We start from the raw sequence: 21,711 nt of genomic DNA on the forward strand, positions 1-21,711 counted from the left end.
AGGGGTATGGAGAGAAAGCAGGAAACATCGAAACATAGAAAATAGATGCAGGAGTAGGCCATTCGGCCCTTCGAGCCTGCACCACCATTCAATAAGATCATGGCTGATCATTCCTTCAGTATCCCTTTCCTGCTTTCTCTCCATACCCCTTGATCCCTTAACACTAAGGGCCATATCTAACTCCCTCTTGAATATATCCAATGAACTGGTATCAACAACTCTGCGGTAGGGAATTCCACAGGTCAACAACTCTGAGTGAAGAAGTTTCTCCTCATCTCAGTCCTAAATGGCCTACCCCTTATCCTAAGACTATTCCCCTTGGTTCTGGACTTCCCCAACATCGAGAACATTCTTCCCACATCTAACCTGTCCAGTCCCGTTAGAATCTTTTATGCTTCTATGAGATAAAAGGGTACTGAGGTGAATGATCAGCCATGATCATATTGAATGGTGGTGCAGGCTCGAAGGGCCAAATAGCCTACTCCTGCACCTATTTTCTATGTTTCTATGACATTCTCTACTGTCATAAATTGTGAACACTGATTAATATTTTAACATGCAAGAAGTGGTATGTGTCAATGAAGCCTGGCATCCTGTTGGCCCTTTTCATCACTTTTGCACTTGTTCAGCCTGCTTTAATAACTTCTATACTTGTATCCCTAAATCTATATATCTGTCTACTCCTGTTCTCTTTCTCCCCCCCCCCCCCGCCCCCCCTCCCCCCGGCAACATTTCCCCATTTGGTTGTATTCCTCTGCCTTTCCTGTGTCCAAAGTTACTGCCTCTCAATTCGTTGCATTAAACTACGTCACGTAAACTCTGTCCTTTTGCAATCTTCTGCTCTCTTCTTCGCAACTTACTATTCTTCATGGCTTAGTAGCATCTGTGAAAGTTGCCAATTAATGCTAATATAGGAGCATTTTTGTATTGTGGACCCACATCTATTGGGAACTGAGTTTGCATTGTATAAACTAATTCCATGGAATTCTGACAGACAACAGGGGGGGGGGGGGGGCGGGGGGAGGAATGGTTATTTCATCAGTATGGCTTCAATTGAACCTAGGCCTCTTAAGTAAATTGACAGTGTAATAATCTAGTGCACCTAATAGATTTTAACGGCCCCATGGGAAAAGATTAAGCAGTAATCCCAGCATCCTGACCACAAGGCAAAACACTCCCAAAAAGCGTACTATTGCAGGTTTTTGCTGTAAAAGAGATAAATATCTTCAAGTAAATCATGACACTCCTTAAGAATTAAAAGCATAATTTAAAAAAATTTTAGTGTCAGCATTTACACATACCACTTCTTGCGTGTTAAAATATTAATCAGTGTTCACAATTTATGCCAGTAGAGAATGTCTGGCTACATTTAGGAGCAGCAGAGAAACTACACATTGCAAGTACTGTGAGGTATATTGTGGAATGCATTACATTTCCATCCATACATTTTGTTTCCACCAGGAAGCAACAAATTCAACCCGAAGATTCAGATCAACCAGAAAAACAAAGCTGTTCTACACTGAAGACAAAGTCGGGTATGTTTCTTAATCTGTTAGTGTTTATCCTATTGAATAAATAATACTATCTTTAAAATAGGTATTTGTTTCCTTATAAGTTGTTTAACCATTAAACTTTGCTTTTTGTGATGATCATAATCCTATTTAATAAAATCCTGCATTCAAGAATTAGATTAACTAATCTGTTTGCTGTTGAGGGTGGGCGATTGTTCGGATTATCTCCTTCCCAAAGGATTGTTATCTATGGAGTGTTGCAATGGCTTTCTTCATAAAAACTGATTGCAAAGATAGTTTGTGTGCATATGTGTCTGTGAGGTTTTTGATATTTTTCATTGAATGCAGTATGCCCATAAGGAATTCCTGAGCACGTAGGTTTATAATGCATCAGTTTTTATGTGAAGCATCTATCGAGTTGGTATTGATCCATCACCTGATGTTTTAGGATAGTATATGCTGCAAATGTCGCAGGTGATGTTAACCAAAAAAAACTAAGAGTAATAATACATTCCAAGCTTTTGGAGTTGGAATGAGGACATCCTTTCTTCACCTGACTTATAAAAGTTGTGATATTTCGAACCAATGAGCTTTCTTTTTTTTTCCCTATCTATAGCTAGCGTGACTGAACGAGAGCTGCCTCAAATAGATGTGTCGAAATCACTCGGAGCTGATGCCAATGATAATTCAAAAGGGGAAGGAAGTTAATATGAAAACTAAAGTACGAGCAACAACTGTACTCTCATTGCTGATGCGCATGAACTGCACTCCCCTTGTACTTCAGCCACAAAGAGAAATATACATATGTTTTCAGAGAGAGCAAAGATTACATTGACTCTTGATGCAAATAGCATTTGTGGCTGTCTTAATGGGATCATTTGTGGTATAAAACTACAAAGTTTAAAGTTTCTGGCCTTCAATTGTAGCACCTTACCTTCTGAAAAGCCCTCTTCATGCACAACCTAGTTGAGCAAATTACAGGGAAGAGTTGAAAGATTTTGCACCCATATAAATCTTGTGTTTGGCATTTCATGGTTTAATTGTATAACCAATGATGGGACCTAGGAAGAAAAAAATACTGCAATGTTACGTTCTTTACTTTTTGAAATCTAATATACTTGTTTTAAATCCCTTGCCTGTTGCATATGTGAAAATCAGGTTCATTTAAATTTTGGAGGTGTCGAGGGAGATAATATGCAACAAGCACTTGAGCTTTGTGGGGTTTTTTAACACTTGAAAGTTTGCAGAATTGTTTTTGTTCGGTTGTTGACCTTGCGTTGGTATTTAAATGCTGTTTAATTGCTCCAAACCATATAGTTCACATGTGTAGTACAGAATGATGCAGGTTCTTAAGTCCTTTAATCTGTTAATCTCACTGAGAAGATCATACCAGGGAACATAAATGTAAAAAATTGAATTACATGACATAAAGCAAACTGCATTTTAATTATCAATGTGAGGTCAGCTCAGTCTTTTTTTAAATGTGATTTCATATCAAGTTTTTCACTGGGAAATAGAAGGGACTAGATGCTGGTGTGTGTATTTTATTGATTGTATGCTGCATTCCTATGATTGAATAATATAAGCACAGTCAAAATTGCTGTGTATTGAGATTTCTTGATGCTTACACTACATATTAGCGTCTGTATTAAGTTCATGTGTTTGATTGTATGGACCAAGATAAAATAGTATAACCTGATGCAGTCTATAGCCTTTCTTCTGCATGCTCTTAAGCTTTTTAACCTTTGGCAGATGAGTGGTTATTTGTCCATGGTTCAAATTTAGGCCTTCTGAATAATACGGTAGCCCAGTGGTTATAGTGCTGGAGCTAGAAGTCAGGGGCTTAATCCCGCTGTGGCATATTTTGAAATTGAATTCAGTTAATCAGATAATAAGTGAGCTGGACTCTTAATGCCCTCAGGGTAACTGGAATGAACAATAAATATTGCTTTGCCTTTGTTGTCCACATCCCAAGAATACATTGTTTTAAATTGTAAAATGCATACTTTTTTTTTAAATTCAGTGCAAATTTGAGAAGAGAATGACTGCATTTTTACTGCATTCCCTCATTTTTCTGCTCTCACCCAAAGGTTTTGACTTAACCTGGAGTACAGTTTTGCAGGTTCCAGCAGCCCTCCAGCACCATGGTGTTGGAGACATTCTTCACACGTTGGTCTAAACAGTGCATGTCACCGGGTTATTCTAAAGTGAGGGGCAGGATGGCACAGTGCAATCATGGCTGAGCTGAATTATCTGCATAGAAGGAAACACACATCTTTGAGCAGAAGCACATGATAGTGATCAGGGTGATTATTTTGTTTTTACCTCTTGAAACAAAAATTTGCCAGAGAAAACTCTGTAAAATAGTGTCTTGATCAAATTCAGTCCTTGGCCTAGGAAAAGATACCTGATTTCAGTTGGATTGACAGTGTGCAGGAAGGATCATTGGCTTCAGTGTACCTGGAGTAACGGAAGGAAAAATAAAACTGGTCGCTTCTGATCGCTATCCAGTCCTCTTTGGCCTCTAAGGAGGAACAGCCTATTGACACTCTGTCTCTAGGCTCATGGGAAGAATAGCCTCTTGTGTAAGGAACCAAAGGGTGACAGCCTGTAGAACCTCACCTCAGTTACAGTCAATGCTTTCAGGAGAGATCATTGAACAGAAAATGAAAACCAGAACTTGCCTCTTTTTGCAGCTTTTAGTGTGTTTTTAACCGCATCGCCTCCAAACTATAGCATAATTTGAAACTACTATAATCTCCAGCTATTTTCTTTTTTTTTAAATGTAATGTTTTCAGTGTTTCCTGAAACAGGTTCAATAATTTTATGTTGGTTGTATTTACTGAAGTTTGGATTTAAATTTCTTTATGTATTCGAAGTTGCCAGAGCAACAAATACCGCAATTTGAACTCTGCTTTTAAGTTTAAACGATCAAGACAGTAAAGAATGTCGGAAGAAGTAAGAGTCCCTTACTATCTTGTTTCACTTTGCCAAGGAGGCAGATGACGTAAAGTATGATTAAATGTGCTTTGCAACACTTTTTGTGTGTGCACACTGGAGATAAGATGTGTCAGTCTCTAAAATAGTATCCATGTTGCTATGTTATCAAATAAAGTTGCATTTTTGGAATTGGAAGTATGCGTTTTACTGAATGAGTCATTTTCTGTTCAGTCATAATGACGTAATGAGCTGATCAGCACTTCTGGCACGTGTATATGCTTTTACTGGTTAAATGTGCAATCTTGTCTTTTAGAGATATGAGTTGTCTGAAACTCTACTGTCTGGAGTACTGAGACAGTTTGCAGTGCAGCTGTAAATAGAATTACGTAACAGAAAATTTGGAAATTCAGATTTGAAAAATATTCTGACATGATCTAAGATGCTGAATATGCAGCAAACCAACTAATTTCAAGTAGTTAAGTAAACCAAAGAAATATTGATTTAAGACATAAGTATTTGAAAAGCATTTTCTCTCGGTCAACTTTTTTGTATTGTCCTGTAAATGTTTTCCCTACAAGTATTTATCCAATTCTCTCTGGTCATCAGATGGAGAAAGACCCAGTGCAAGGGAAGCCAAGGGGCCGAGAGGAGCACTCCAGCTTCTCCCTGGCCCACAAAGAAACCTAACAAAATGTTAAACAAATGACCTCACTGGGCCTCTTCTGGCCCTCCATGCAACTTCGGGAGATTTGGCCTGATAGGCAAAGAACCACTGCTTACTCTGGCAGGCCTCGAGTTAAAATTGCAGTCGGGTCCCGATGACATCGGCTGATAAAATTTCTCCCATTTTCTTCCCCCCCACCCCCCACTACCAGCCCTCTACAATCTTCAGGCTTTTAAAACCTCAAGCTTGGCTTCATTAATCATTACTTCCTAATTTACCTCGTTCTCTTTTATTCTTCTCAAACTTAATCTCCTGCATGTTGTCCAATTCAGAGAGGCATTTTACTGCAGAGTTAAACACCAGTAAAGGTAAAAACTTATTCTAGATATACAAGTCCCAGGTACCTAATTACTGTTTTGCTCCAATTTGTTCCGATTCTTTTTTTTTTTAAATACATTTAAAGTTCTTTGAAATTATAGCAACTCATTTTAGGATTAAATGTGTTAGCATGAGTAGACCAAAACAGTTTGTGAGCCTGCAACCACCCCATAATTGGTATTCTGTATGTGTCGCTTTCAGAACTGGATCTATATTATCAATTCAAGTTACTCCACTTGGGGTAAAAATACATTGGAAGTCATTTTGACTATTGGTGATAGTGTAAAGTGGACAATATTGGATTAACCGCTCGTTGTAGATCTCTCGTTTTTAAATCGGGAGAGTGGCTGATCAGATATCGTCTGTTTTATACTATTGCCCAAAAACACAATTATCCCCATTCTGTTTATACACCTGTTTTATCAGACCTCAAGGTCGTATCAAGCCTCACAGCACATGCAGCTGAGAGTTTAGTTTTATGAAGTTTATAGTATTGGTCTGGAGACAGTGCTCCTCTGACATTTCCTCTCATCCTGCAAGCTGGCCTGTTGGCATCTGCACACCACAGCACAACTGAAATGTAAAGTATGGTAATGATGGGCGATCACATTCTTTCCCCCTGCTGCCTTGGTTCAGCATGTGTTCACCCTCCATTTTTAGTTTGAGACAATTGATCTTTTAATTTGTACATCGATTACTTTTGACCTACATAAAACATAAATCAATGGATTTGCTGAAATCCAAGTGAAAATCTGTGAAATGCAATGCAGAAGTAGATGCAAATCACATTTTGATACCCACAAGTGTAACAGTTAAATTGGATATGAGCAGGCTTTGGTAATACAAACCACAATCCAAATCATTAATGCCTACAAATTCTTACAGCAGTGTTTTTTTTTTAACGGATACATTTATTTTACATAGAAACATAGAAAATAGGTGCAGGAGTAGGCCATTCGGCCCTTCTAGCCTGCACCGCCATTCAATGAGTTCATGGCTGAACATACAACTTCAGTAACCCATTCCTGCTTTATCACCATACCCCTTGATCCCCCTAGTAGTAAGGACTACATCTAACTCCTTTTTGAATATATTTAGTGAATTGGCCTCAACAACTTTCTGGGGTAGAGAATTCCACAGGTTTACCACTCTCTGGGTGAAGAAGTTTCTCCTCATCTCGGTTCTAAATGGCTTACCCCTTATCCTTAGACTGTGACCCCTGGTTCTGGACTTCCCCAACATTGGGAACATTCTTCCTGCATCTAACCTGTCTAAACCCGTCAGAATTTTAAACGTTTCTATGAGGTCCCCTCTCATTCTTCTGAACTCTAGTGAATACAAGCCCAGTTGATCCACTCTTTCTTGATAGGTCAGTCCCGCCATCCCGGGAATCAGTCTGGTGAACCTACGCTGCACTCTCTCAATAGCAAGAATGTCCTTCCTCAGGTTAGGAGACCAAAACTGTACACAATACTCCAGGTGTGGCCTCACCAAGGCCCTGTACAACTGTAGCAACACCTTCCTGCCCTTGTACTCAAATCCCCTCGCTATGAAGGCCAACATGCCTTTTGCTTTCTTAACCGCCTGCTGTACCTGCATGCCAACCTTCAATGACTGATGTACCATGACACCCAGGTCTCGTTGCACCTCCCCTTTTCCTAATTTGTCACCATTCAGATAATAGTCTGTCTCTCTGTTTTTACCACCAAAGTGGATAACCTCACATTTATCCACATTATACTTCATCTGCCATGCATTTGCCCATTCACCTAACCTATCCAAGTCGCTCTGCAGCCTCATAGCATCCTCCTCGCAGCTCACACTGCCACCCAACTTAGTGTCATCCGCAAATTTGGAGATACTACATTTAATCCCCTCGTCTAAATCATTAATGTACAGTGTAAACAGCTGGGGCCCCAGCACAGAACCTTGCGGTACCCCACTAGTCACTGCCTGCCATTCTGAAAAGTACCCGTTTACTCCTACTCTTTGCTTCCTGTCTGACAACCAGTTCTCAATCCATGTCAGCACACTACCCCCAATCCCATGTGCTTTAACTTTGCACATTAATCTCTTGTGTGGGACATTGTCGAAAGCCTTCTGAAAGTTCAAATATACCACATCAACTGGTTCTCCCTTGTCCACTCCACTGGAAACATCCTCAAAAAATTCCAGAAGATTTGTCAAGCATGATTTCCCTTTCACAAATCCATGCTGACTTGGACCTATCATGTCACCTCTTTCCAAATGCGCTGTTATGACATCCTTAATAATTGATTCCATCATTTTACCCACTACCGATGTCAGGCTGACCGGTCTATAATTCCCTGTTTTCTCTCTCCCTCCTTTTTTAAAAAGTGGGGTTACATTGGCTACCCTCCACTCGATAGGAACTGATCCAGAATCTATGGAATGTTGGAAAATGACTCTCAATGCATCCTCTATTTCCAAGGCCACCTCCTTAAGTACTCTGGGATGCAGTCCATCAGACCCTGGGGATTTATCGGCCTTCAATCCCATCAATTTCCACAACACAATTTCCCGACTAATAAGGATTTCCCTCAGTTCCTCCTACTTACTAGACCCTCTGACTCCTCTTATATCCGGAAGGTTGTTAGTGTCCTCCTTAGTGAATACCGAACCAAAGTACTTGTTCAATTGGTCCGCCATTTCTTTGTTCCCCGTTATGACTTCCCCTGATTCTGACTGCAGGGGACCTACGTTTGTCTTTACTAACCTTTTTCTCTTTACATATCTATAGAAACTTTTGCAATCCGTCTTAATGTTCCCTGCAAGATTTTGGTGTTAAATAGTGAAAAGGACAATCGCAGTCCTTACTGTTCTCTATTTAATTCTAACTGCCTGTGGTGGTTAAAATTATGGGGATAGCTGGTATTAAGAGAACTGCAAACTAATGTTTTTCATGATTCACCTGTAAATAATTGAATATATTGGTGAATGAACAAAGCAGACGAAACCAAAAAATTAATTCACAATGCTTGGCTATTTTGAAGAGACAAAGGATTCTTAGTCCTTCCTCTGTTTATTTCTCAATCCTTCAACCTGATTGGTTAAGGAGATACACTGTTCCATTGTTCAACAAGGCCCCAGATGCCCCGTTGCCCTCATCGCACTATCAGCTCACAATTCCAGCAAATTTGTCAGCAAATTCTGTCTGAGCTGAAGTGTGTAGAATCAAGCCAAGCTGACAGTGCACGCCGCGAAATGCCCCACTCCAGCAAATTCTGCACCAGTTTTGTTATAAATTCTCCTGCTACATTCATTCCCTATCTACCTTGTCAATTCGCTTCAATATTTTTAAATACTTCAATTCAATAACCCCATAACTTCTTCATTACCAAAGAATATTATCCATTATCTAGTCTCTGAGTTAAATCCTTCACCGCAGGTATCATCCTGTAAATTGTCGCTGGGCCAAAACTGAACACACTATTCCAGATGAGGTCTGACCAATGCAGTAATATTTCATAATACTGACATTTTATACCTGTTGTGATGAAGCCTAGCATCCTGTTGGCCCTTTTCATCACTTTTTGAACTTGCAGGCCTGCTTTAATAATTTCTCTACCTGCAACTCTCAATCTCTGTAGCTATCTATTCCTGCTCCACCTCACCCCCGCCCCCCCCACTCCACAGCATTTTCCTATTTGCCTATCTGCCATTCTTGTGTCCAAAGTTTACTGCCTCACCATTCGTTGCATTAAACTGCATCTACTATCATTCTGCCTACTTGCATCACATAAACTATCTGTCCTTATGCAATTTTCTGCTCTCTTCACAATTTTCAAAGCTTAGTAGCATCTGTGAAAGTTGCCAATTAGCAACAACAACTTTTATTTATATAGCTCCTTTAACGTAGTAAAACATCACATGGCACTTCACAGCAGTGTGATAAGACAAAACAGATAAATTTGATACCGAGCCACATAAGAAGAAATTACAGCAGATGACCAAAAGCTTTGGTTAAAGAGGTAGGTTTTAATGAGTGTCTTAAAGGAGGATAGAGAGGTGGAGAGATTTGGGGAGGGAGTTCCCAGGCAGCTGAAGGCACGGCTACCAATGGTTGAGCAGTTATAATCAGGGATGCTCAAGAGGGCAGAATTTGAGGAGCGCAGACATCTCGGGTTGTGAAGCTGAAAGAGATTAGAGATCTGGAGGGGCAAAGCCATGGAGGGATTTGTAAGTCAATGGTTAGGGAACACAGTTTGTGGCAGGGACCAAAGACAATGGCTTTGGTCTTCCCAATATTTGGAGAAAATTTCTGCTCATCCAGTACTGGATGTTGGACAAGCAGTCTGACAATTTAGAGACTGGAGGGGTTGAGAGAAGTGGTAGTGAGGTAGAGCTGGGTGTTGTCAGCGTACATGTGGAAATTGACAATCTCTTCGGATGATATCGCCAAGGGGCAGTATATAGATGAGAAATAGGAGGGGGGCAAGAATAGATTTTGGGGGACACCAGAAGTAATGATGCGGGATTGCAGGTGATTTTCTGGCTACGATTAGATAAGAATGGAACCGGATGAGTGCAGTCCCACCCAGCTGGACGACAGTGGAGAGGCATTGGAGGAGGATGGAGTGGCCAACCGTGTAAAAAGCTGCAGACAGGTCCAGGAGGACAAGGAGGGATAGTTTACCATTGCCACAGTCACAAAAGATGTCATTTGTGACTTTTATGAGAGCTGTTTAGGTACTGTGGCAAGGGCGGAAACTGAATTGGAGGGATTCGAACATGGAATTCTGGGAAAGGTGGTCATGGATTTGAGAGGCAACAACACATTCAAGGACGTTGGAGAGGAAAGGGAGGTTGGAGATGGGGCAGTTGCTAGCATGCACAGTGGGGTCAAGGGTTGGGTTTTTTAAGGAGAGGGGTGATGACAGCAGATTTGAAGGAGAGGGGGACAGTACCTGAGGAGAGAGAATCGTTAACAATGTCGGCTAACATGGGAGCCAAAAAAGGAAGTTGGGTGGTCAGCAGTTTATTGGGAATAGGGTCAAGGGAGCAGGAAGTGGGTCTTATGGACGAGATAAGCGTAGAGCGGTCAAGATGGGAGATCAAAGAGAAACTAGAGAAAGATGTGAGTTTAGGACTAGGTTAGGACGGAGCCTCAGAGGAGGTTTGGCCCAGTAGGCTGAGGGGAAGGAAGAGAATTCGCAGCTGATCGGATGGACTTAATCTTTGAGACAAAGAAGTCCATGAGCTCCTCACACTTGTTGGAGGTGAGTGTGGTGGATAGTGGTTTAAGAAGATGGTTAGCAGTAGAAAATAGTAACTGAATGTTATCTTTGCATTCCAGAATGATCCTGGAATAGTGAGCAGTTTTTGCAGACAGGAGTAGGACCCAATAATGCTTTGTGGTCCAGCCAGATCTAGCGGTGAATGGCTAAACCAGTTGTCCGCCACTTCCGTTAAAGTCTGCGCACCATGGATTTGAGGGAGCAAAGATGAGGGCTGTACCTGGGCGAATGGCCAGGGTGAGAGTAATGGTTTTAATAGGGACTAGGGCATCAAAGGTGGTGGTGATGGTATAGTTGAGCAGATCGGTGGCTGCAGAAATGTCATGGTGAATGGAGGGCCAAAGGCTGGACAGTGTGGAGTTGATAAGTGCAGTTATAAAAGAGTTTGGAGAGAATTTTTTCCAGGGGTGAATGCAGAAGGAAGTAGGGTTGGGTTTGGGAAGAGGGATGTGGGAAGGAGAGCAATACAAGGAAATGGTCAGAGATGGCCTTATCTGCAATTGACACGGTAGGAATAGCAAGGCCACGAGAGATGGCAAGGTCGAGGGGATGGCCGTGAATATGCGTTGGGGAGTTAACATGGAGGGAGAGATTAAGGGAGGACAGGAGGCTAGTGAACTCAGAGGAGAGTATGATGAATTGAGATGGAGGTTGAATTCATCGAGGATGAGAAGTCGCTCGGTGCAAGGCTGAGGGAGGAAAGCAGTGAGGATATATCCGTGATAACATTTTTATCATACTTAGGTGGGCGGTAGAGAACGAGAATTTTAAATGAGAGGTGAGGGGGTGGAATAAGGTGAGATGTTCAATGGAGGAGAAAATGCCAGAGTATTAGGACAGACCAAGTTATGATTTGGTGATGAGAGCCACACCGCCACCATGGCTGTCTGAGTGGGACAAGTGGTGGAAGGTATAGTCAGGCGGGGAGGCTTCATTAAAAGTAATGTGTCACCATCCCTCAGCCAAGTTTAAGTCGAGATTATGATGTCGATGCAATCATCCACGATAAGCTCATGGATGGCAAGGGCTTTGTTCGCAAGTGAACGGACATTCTGCAAGGGGATCCGGAGAGGATCCGTGATGACAGATTCACTGCCAGCATCCACAGGGTCAGCGCTTGGAGGGATGAGTTGGAGGAGGTTAGCCCCTCCCTGGGCAAGCTGGGTGGCAAGGTCAGTGAGAGAGTAGGATGGGACAGTTGGGGTTGCTACTCGTGAGGAGACAGCGACGAGTGTCACGGTGGGCCCTTCGGAGGATGCTGAAAGAGGCACAGAGGGAAGCTGCAGGCTTGTCTTGGAGGGAGTCGAGCCTGGGATGGCGGCAGGAGAGTAGGAAGGGCGAAGATTAATGAAGGGTTGGGGTAGGGAGTTGGGAGAGCAGAGTATTCGAGAGAGGAGAGATGAAAGGTGGCATGACGACAGCAGAGACTGGTCAGGGAGGGATAGAGAGAAAAGAAAAAGCGGGAGAAGGAAGTGGAAATAGAAGTGAATGGCTCTAGTCTCAACTGGCAGCCAAAATGAGCACGCAAATAGACACGGGGAAAAACTCAATTTACATAGTGAATAGAGAATACTACAATAGGGATTCGACAATAGTAGAATCAGTATAATCAAGATCAATTATATTAAAACAAAATAGATTAATATATCGATTAATTATAAGTAAATTTAAAATTAGCACTTGAGTAATTGAAAAGTTAAATCAGTCTCCAGCTGTCTCATTAAATCATTAAATCAATTCTCCAGTAGATCAAAAGGCACAATGAGAGGTAATCATTCCAAAGACTGTTAATCCAACTTCTGTCCTGCGATTGATTGAACTGGCACCCTCTGTCCTGCGATTGATTGAACTGGCACTCTCCACTCTCCACTCTCCTGTCCTGTGACAGTAGAACTGATACTCTCTACTCTCCTGTCCTGTGATTCTTTGAACTGGCACTCTCCACTCTCCTGTCCTGTGACAGTTTCAACTCCGAGATATAGTTTCTATATAGTTTCAGTTGCAAATATAGAGCAAAGCTCCCTAAACATTGTCCCATTAAACAGGTCCTTTTCTGCTCGCTTTATTACTTACATCTACACATACTTGCTCCGGGTACAGTTTGTGAATTAAAATCAAAGTCCTGATCAGATATTCTCTCCAGATGTTGTTCTTCTTAGGCAGTCCCGCGTATCGAGGATGACTTGCTTCCATGTAACCAAAAAGGGATGAGTTCACAAGTGTTTCAATGAAGGACCTGACACTCCAGGTCCTGAACTACATTGTGAAGGGTGGAAGATGCCTGTGCGTGGATTTTTTAACGTGTGGTGGCTGTTGCACACCAGCCACTACACGGGCTTGACAGAGCTAGGTCTTGTTCCAGTGGCAAGGATTAACCAAGACGAATGGATGACCAGCTTTGCTGCACGGACCTATCGCAGTGTGGGCTGGCCCGTGCTGCCATTGGGTTCTCGACTCCAATACAAAGGTAGCAAGCATATGGGAACACCACCACCTCCAAGTTCCCCTCCAAGTCACACACCATCCTGATTTGTAATTAGCTACAAGACAGAATGAAACAAATAGGAACCATGGATTTTAAGATTTTAGTTTTAAAATTAAGATTTTAGTTCCTGTTAGTGGATTCTCTGTAGCGGGAGAGGTCGTTGTGGGGTTGGTCGACCAGAGGCGAGTAATGGTCCGGCAGATGAACGGTGAGGTTCCATAAACAATTGGTGTACCCCGCAAACCCAGAATAATAACCTAAACTACCGGCATTTGCAGTTTCGGGGCTTTTATCACCCTTTCGCCGGCCGTGCTTGACTCCACCCGTTGCCTCGCTCGGCTCAATCTCACTCTCACTCTATCCCTTTAAATCTAAGCTCCAAATCACCCCGGCAGCAGCAGCGATGGCTATCTTCTATTTCCTCTTTGCTGCGGTGGATATATAGATATAGATTAATAAAGATGTAGATAAATAAATCCCTTTTTTTGGCAGTAATTCAGTTATGATTGAGGGTCAGGCACTGAGGCGCCGACTCGATTTGCCGCCATACGTGTGCGTCAGTTAATGCCAATATTGCAGCATTTTTGTGCTGTGGACCCATATCCATTTGGAACTGAGCTTACATTGTGCAAATGGGGACCAGTAGCATAGTGGTTATGTTAATGGACTAGTAATCCAGAGGCCTGGACTAATGATCTGGAGACGTGAGTTCAAATCCCACCGTAGCAGCTGGGCAATTTAAATTCAGTGAATTAAATAAATCTGGAATAAAAAGCATGCATCATTAATGGTGACCATGAAACTACTGGGTTGTCGTAAAAACCCATCTGGTTCAGTAATGCCCTTTCGGGAAGGAAATCTACCATCCTTGCCCGGTCTGGCCTATATGTGACTCGCGATCCACAGCATTGTGGTTGACTCTTAGTTGCCCTCTGAAATGGCCTAGCAAGCCACAGTTGTAACAAATCGCTACGAAAAATGATCAGGATGGACCACCAGCTTTGGGCATGACAACGGCACACCAACAAAGTCCAACTCACTGACATGTGTGAAAATTGGGAGAGCTGTCCCACAGACTAGGCATACTCACAGAATCATACCTTTCAGACAATGTTCTGAGATTCCTCCATCACCATCGCTGGCTATGTCCTGTCCCACCGGTAGGACAGACCCACTAGAGGTGGCGGTACAGTGTTATATAGTCGGGAGGGAGTGGGAGTCTTCAACATTGACTCCGGACCCCATGAAGTCTTATGGCTTCAGGTCAAGCATGGGCAAGGAAACCTCCTGCTTATTACCACCGACCGCCCTCCCTCAGCTGATGAATCAGTACTCCTCCCTGTTGAGCAGCACTGAGGGTAGCAAGGGCACAGAATGTACTCTGGGTGGGGGACCTCAATGTCCATTACCAAAAGCGTATCGGTAGCACCACTATTAACCAAGCTGGCCGAGTCCTGAAGGACATAGCTGCCAGACTGGACCTGCAGCAGATGGTGAGAGAACCAACACGAGGTTCCTCATCCTCACCAAATCTACCTGTCGCAGATGCATCTATCCATGACAGCATTGGCAGCAGTGACCACCGCAGAGTTATTGTGGAGGCTGGTCGTGAATGGTGGTGGAAAATGAAACAACAAACGGGAGGAGGCGGAGCCCAGCATACATGTGTAAAAGACAAGGCTGAAGCGTTTGCAACCATCTTCAGCTAGAAGCGCTGAGCGGACGATCCATATCAGCCTCCTCCTGAGATCCCCACCATCACAGAAGCCAGTCTTCAGCCAATTTGATTCACGCCATGTGATTTCAAGAAACGGCTCAGCACACTCTATACAGCAACGGTTATGCGCCCCGATAACATCCCGGCTGTCGTGCTGAAAACTTGTGCTCCAGAACTAGCCGCTCCTCTAGCCAAGCTGTTCCAGTACAGTTACAACATTGGCATCTATCCAACAAAGTGGAAAACTGCTCAGTTATGTTCTGTCCACAAAAAGAACAAATCCAATCTGGTCAATTACTATCCCATCAGTTTACTCAATCATCAGCAGAGTGATGGAAGGTGTCATCGACAGTGCTATCAAGGGGCACTTACCATTAATCTGCTCACCGATATAAAAACAGAAAATGTTGGAAATATTCAGCAGGTCAAGCAACATCTGTGGAAAGAGAAATCAGAACTTCCGACGAAAGGTCATTGACCTGAAACGTTAACTCTGTTTCTCTCTCCACAGATGCTGCCTGACCTGCTGAGTATTTCCAGCAGTTTCTGTTTTTATTTAGGATTTCCAGCATTCGCAGTATTTTGCCACCTGCTCATCGATGCTCAGTTTGGCTTCTGCCAGGACCACTTGGCTCCAGACCTCATTACAGCCTTGATCCAAACATGGACAAAAGAGCTGAATTCCAGAGGTGAGATGAGAGTGACATCAAGGCAGCATTTAACCAAGTGTGACATCAAGGATCCCTCGTAAAATTGAGGTCAACGAGAATCAGAGGGAAAACTCTCCACTGGCTGGACTCATACCTAGCACAAAGGAAGATGGTTGTGGTGGTTGGAGGTCAATCATCTCAGCCTCAGGACATTGTTGCAGAAGTTCTTCAGGACAATGTCCTAGGCCCAACCATCTTCAACTGCTTCTTCAATGAATTATCCTCCATCATAAGCTCAGAAGTGGGGTTGTTTGCTGATGCTTGCACAGTGTTCAGTTCCAGTCGCAACTCCTCAGATAATGGAGCAGTCTATGTCTGCATGCAGTAAGACCTGGACAACATTCAGTCTTGGGGTGATAAGTGTCATGTAACATTCGCGCCGCACAAGTGCCAGGCAATGACTATCTCCAACAAACAAGAGTCTAACCACCACCACCTGACATTCAACGGCATTACCATCGCTGAATCCCCCACCATCGACATCCTAGCGGTCACCGTTGACCCGAAACTTAACATCACCTCCACATAAATACTGTGGCAACAAGAGCAGGTCAGAGGCTGGGCATTCTGCAGTGACTTTCTCACTTCCTGACTTCCCAAAGCCTTTCCACCTACAAGGCACAAATCAGGAGTGATGGAATACTTTCCACTGGATGAGTGCAGCTCCAACAACACTCAAGAAGCTTGACACCATCCAGGACAAAGCAGCCCGCTTGATTGGCACCACCTTAAACATTCACTCCCTCCACTGCCAGCGTACCTTAGCTGCAGTGTTTAGCATCTACAAGATGCACTGTAACATCTCGACAAGAGCTGCGATAGCACCTCCCAAACACGTGACCTCGGCCACCTAGAAGGACAAGGGCCGCAGGGACATGGGAACACCATCATCTGCAAGTTCCCCTCCAAGTTACACACCATCCTGACTTGGAAACATATCGCCATTCCTTCATCACCTCAAAATCCTGGAACTCACTCCCGAACAGCACTATGGGAGTACCTTTGCCACATGGACTGCAGCAGTTCAAGAAGGTGGCTGTCATGTATTCAACCAGCATTGTAACCCATGTATAAACTGACCTAAGTTGTACACCGTGAGAACACTGACCACAAGGTGGGAGACACTCCTAACCTGGACCTTCAGGTATAAAAGGGGAAGCTCCACCCACCTTCATCACTTGAGTGCTAAGGAATAAAGGACAGGTCACAGACTGACCTTCTCTCAAGCATGGGCCTCGTGTGCATTTATACTGTGTAGTAAGGACGTATCAGTGGCGCCCCACCATCTTCCTATGGGCAATTAGGGATGGGCAATAAATGCTGGCATTGCCACTGACACCCACATCCCAGGAACAAATTTTTAAAATCACGGAATCCTGATAAGCAACAGAGGGGGAAATGTTCATTTCATCAGTCTGGCTTCAATTGAACCCAGGCCCCATAAGTAAATTGACAGTGTGATAATCTAGTGCATCCAATGGATTTTAAATGTACCATGGGAAAAGAGTAAGCAGTAATCCCAGTATCCTGACCACAGGAAAAACTCTCTCAATAGCCTACTTTTGCAGGATTCTGCTGTAACTGAGATCAAATGAATCATGACACTCTGCTTATCACTTTAAGCTGTTTTAGTGTTCAACCCGTACCATTTCTTGCACGTTAATATATGAATCAGTGTTGTTCACAATTAATTTTGCTCAGTCGAGAATGTCTGGGTTGGGCAATAAATGCTGGCCTTACCAGCGACGCCCACATCCCATGAACAAATAAAATAAAATTAGGAGCAGCAGAGAAATTACACATTGCTAGGTATATTATGGAATGCATTATGTCTGCATCCATACATTTTGATTCCACATGGAAGCAACAAGTAGAATCATAGAACAAAACAGCACAGAGGGAGGCCTTTCAGCTCAGCTCTTTGAAAAAGCTATCCAATTAGTCCCACTCCTCTGCTCTTTCCCCATAGCCCTGCAAATTTCCCCCTTCAAATAGTTATCCAATTTCCTTTTGAAAGTTACTGTTGCATTTGCTTCCACTAGCCTTTCAGGCAGTGCATTCCAGATCTTAAAAACTCGCTGCGTAAAAAAAATGTTTCCTCATCTCGTTTCTGGTTCAATTACCTTAAATCTGTCAATCAGCTTAAATCTGTCAATCACCTTAAATCTGAACCCGCTAGTTACCGACCTTTCTGCTACAGGAAACAGATTCTCCTCATTTACTCTACGAAAACGGTTCATGGTTTTGAACACTTCGATCAATTCTTCGCTTAACCTTCTCTGCTCTAAGGAGAACAACCCCAGCTTCTCCAGTCTCTCCATATAACTGAGGCCCCACATCCCTGCTACCACTCCAGTAAATCTCCTCTGCACCGTCTCCAAGGCCTTGATATCGTTCCTAAAGTTTGATACACAGAATTGTTCACAAAACTCCAACTGGAGCCTTTTATAAAGGTTTAGCATATCATTCTTCAATGCCAAAATTCAGATCGACCAGAAAAATAAAGTTCAGCTGCACTGAAGATAAAATCAGGTATGTTTCCTAATCTGTCAGTGTTGATCCTGCATACAAGAATTAGATCAGCTAACTTTATTTTTTGTTTCCTGTTGAGGGCGGGCAATTGTTCAGATTATCTCCTTCCCAAAGGGTTTTTATTTATTGAGTATTGCACTGGCTTTCTGCATAAAAACTGATTCTCAAGACTGAGAAAGATTTGCTGTTGGTTTTTCAGTTTGCATGTATGTATGTGCGTGAAGATTTTAATATTTTTCATTGAATGCAGTATACCCATAAGGAATTCCTGAGCACCAGAGACGCAGGTTTATGATGTATTTGTTTTTATGTGAAGTATCTGTAGAATTGATCCATCTTCTGATAAAAAAAGTTTTCGGATAGTATATGCCAGACACAACAAATATCGCAGGGTTTTCTTTATTCGTTCAAAGGATGTGGGCATCACTGGCGAGGCCAGCATTTATTGCCCATCCCTAATTGCCCTTGAAAAGGTGGTGGTGAGTCGCCTTCTTGAACCGCTGCAGTCCGTGTGGTGAAGGTACACCTACAGTGCTGTTAGGGAGGGAGTTTCAGGAATTAGTGGGGTACGCAAGGGTCGGTGCTTGGGCCTCAGCTATTCACAATATACATCAATGATTTGGATGAGGGGACCAAATGTAATGTATCCAAGTTTGCTGATGATACAGAACTAGGTGGGAATGTAAGTTGTGAGGAGGATACAAGTAGATATAACAGGCTAAGTGAGTGGGCAAGAATAAGGCAAATGGAACATAATGTGGAGAAATGTGAAGTTATCCACTTTGGTTGGAAAAATAGAAAAGCAGAGTATTTTTTAAATGGTGAGAGATTGGGAAATGTTGGTGTTCAGCAGGACCTGGGTATCCTTGTACATGAATCACTGAAAGTTAACATGCAGGCACAGCAAGCAATTCAGAAAGCAAATTGTATGTTGGCCTTTATTACAAGAGGATTTGAGTACAAGAGTAAAGATGTCTTATTGCAATTATATAGGAGCCTGGTGAGACAACACTTGGAGTATTGTGTACAGTTTTGGTCTCCTTACCTAAGGAAGAATATACTTGCCATAGAGGGAGTGCAGCGAAGGTTCACCAGACTGATTCCTGGGATGGGGGGATTGTCTTATGAGGAGAGTTTGAGTAGACTAGGCTTATATTCTCTCGAGTTTAGAAGAATGAGAGGTGATCTCATTGAAACATAAAAAATTCTTACAGGGTGTTGTGTATCTGTAAAGCATGGACTCCCATATTCCGCCACCAGGGAGCGCATCCCCTGAAGTCCCAAGGGATCCCAGCATCCCTTGGGAGCACTGTATATAAGCCGGCCCCTAAGGCCTGTTCCTCACTCTGGAGTGTCTTAATAAAGACTGAGGTCACTGTTACTTTAACCTCCCTGTGTGCAATCTCATCTGTGTTGGAACACAATAACTGGCGACGAGTATACGAATCCAACGAAAGATGCAGCCAACTGTGGGCATCCTGGAGAAGTTCTCGGAGGGTGAGGATTGGGAAGCCTATGTCGAATGGCTAGACCAGTACTTTGTAGCCAACAAGCTGGACGGAGAAGGAAGCACTGCAAAAAGCAGAGCGGTCCTCCTCACGGTCTGCGGGGCACCGACCTACAGCACTCATGAAGAATCTTCTGGCTCCAGTGAAACCCACAGATAAGTCATACGAGGAGCTGTGTACACTGGTTCGGGAGCATCTTAACCCGAAGGAGCGCGTGCTGATGGCGAGGTATCGGTTCTACACGTGCCAGCAACCTGAAGGTCAGGAAGTGGTGAGCTACGTCGCCGAGCTCAGGCGATTTGCAGGACAATGTGAGTTTGATGGCTACCTGGAGCAGATGCTCAGAGACTTTTTTGTACTGGGCATTGGCCACAAGACCATCCTACGAAGACTTTTGGCTGTAGAGACACCGACCCTCAGTAAGGCCATTGCGATAGCACAGGCGTTTATGTCAACCAGTGATAACACTAAACAAATCTCTCAGCACACAATGTTCATAAAATAACAAGAACTGTGTTTGCGAGCAGAAATGTCCAGGGCAGAAACCACGAATCTGCAACTGCCAGCAGGCCTCAGGTTACCCAGATGACTCAGAGTCCCCAACAAAGGATGAATGCAAGGCAATTCACACCTTGTTGGCGTTGTGGAGGCTTCCATTCAGCCTATTCATGCCGCTTCAAAGGGTATGTTTGCAAGAGCTGTGGAACAATGGGGCACCTCCAACGGCTGCAAGCTCTCCACCACCACGTGGCAGAGGAAGATCGGTCCATGGTGGATCAAAGCAATGTCGAGCCTCAGAGAGAGGAGGCAGATGCTGAAGTACACGGGGTGCACACATTTTCAATGAAATCTCCACCTAGAATGCTAAATGTAAAATTGAATGGCTTACCCGTAACCATGGAACTGGACACTAGCGCTTGCCAATCCATCATGAGTAAAAAGATGTTTGAGAGACTGTGGTGCAACAAGTCACTCAGACCAGCCCTGCGCCCCATCCACACGAAACTGAGAACGTACACCAAAGAGCTCATCACTGTCCTGGGCAGCCCTATGGTTAAGGTCACCTACAAGGGAATGGTGCACGAACTGCCACTTTGGATTGTCCCGGGCGATGGCCCCACACTGCTTGGAAGGAGCTGGCTGGGCAAAATCCGCTGGAGCTGGGATGACATCCGAGCACTATCACATATCGATGAGGCCTCATGTACCCAGGTTCTTAACAAATTTCCTTCCTTTTTGAACCAGACATTGGAAACTTTTCCGGGGCGAAGGTGCGGATCCACTTGGTCCCAGAGGCACAACCCATTCACCACAAGGCGCAAGCGGTACCTCACATGATGAGGGAGAGAGTGGAAATTGAGCTGGACAGGCTGCAACACGAGGGCATCATCTCCCCAGTGGAATTCAGCGAGTGGGCCAGCCCGATTTTTCCAGTACTCAAAAGTGATGGCACGGTCAGGATTTGCAGCGATTGTAAAGTAACTATTAATCGTTTCTCACTGCAGGACCAATACCCGCTACCTAAGGCAGACGACCTATTTGCGGCGCTGGCAGGAGGCAAGACATTCACCAAGCTCGACCTGACTTTGGCCTATATGACGCAGGAGCTGGAGGAGTCTTCGAAAGGTCTCACCTGCATCAACACGCACAAGGGACTGTTCATCTACAACAGATGCCCGTTTGGAATTCGGTCGGCTGCAGCGATCTTCCAGAGAAACATGGAGAGCCTACTCAAGTCGGTACCACGCACAGTGGTCTTTCAGGATAACATATTGGTCATGGGTCGGGATACCGCGAGCACCTACAAAACCTGGAGGAGGTCCTCCAGCGACTGGATCACGTAGGGCTGCGGCTGAAGAGGTCGAAATGTGTCTGCGTGGCAACAGAAGTGGAGTTTTTGGGGAGATAGATCATGGCGGACAGCATTCGGCCCACAGACGCCAAGACAGAGGCTATCAGGAACGCGCCCAGGTCACCGAACGTCACGGAGCTGTTGTCGTTCCTGGGA

The 21,711-nt window shown here is 43.8% G+C and overlaps 1 protein-coding gene across 4 annotated transcripts in view; it reads left to right on the plus strand.

The window, feature by feature from the left end:
- The window catches only part of atxn3 (ataxin 3), a 45,702-nt gene extending 41,062 nt beyond the window's left edge, over window positions 1-4,640 (plus strand). For all 4 annotated transcript variants that reach the window (XM_070879488.1, XM_070879486.1, XM_070879490.1 and 1 more), the window contains 2 exons: window positions 1,462-1,535; window positions 2,128-4,640. In XM_070879488.1, coding sequence (XP_070735589.1) covers window positions 1,462-1,535; window positions 2,128-2,219 — 166 coding nt within the window. In that variant the 3' untranslated portion in view covers window positions 2,220-4,640. The remainder of the gene's footprint in view (window positions 1-1,461; window positions 1,536-2,127) is intronic.
- The last annotated feature ends 17,071 nt before the right edge of the window (window positions 4,641-21,711 follow it).

This window comes from Pristiophorus japonicus, chromosome 4 (genome assembly GCF_044704955.1).
Source record: "Pristiophorus japonicus isolate sPriJap1 chromosome 4, sPriJap1.hap1, whole genome shotgun sequence".
NCBI lineage: Eukaryota > Metazoa > Chordata > Chondrichthyes > Pristiophoridae > Pristiophorus > Pristiophorus japonicus.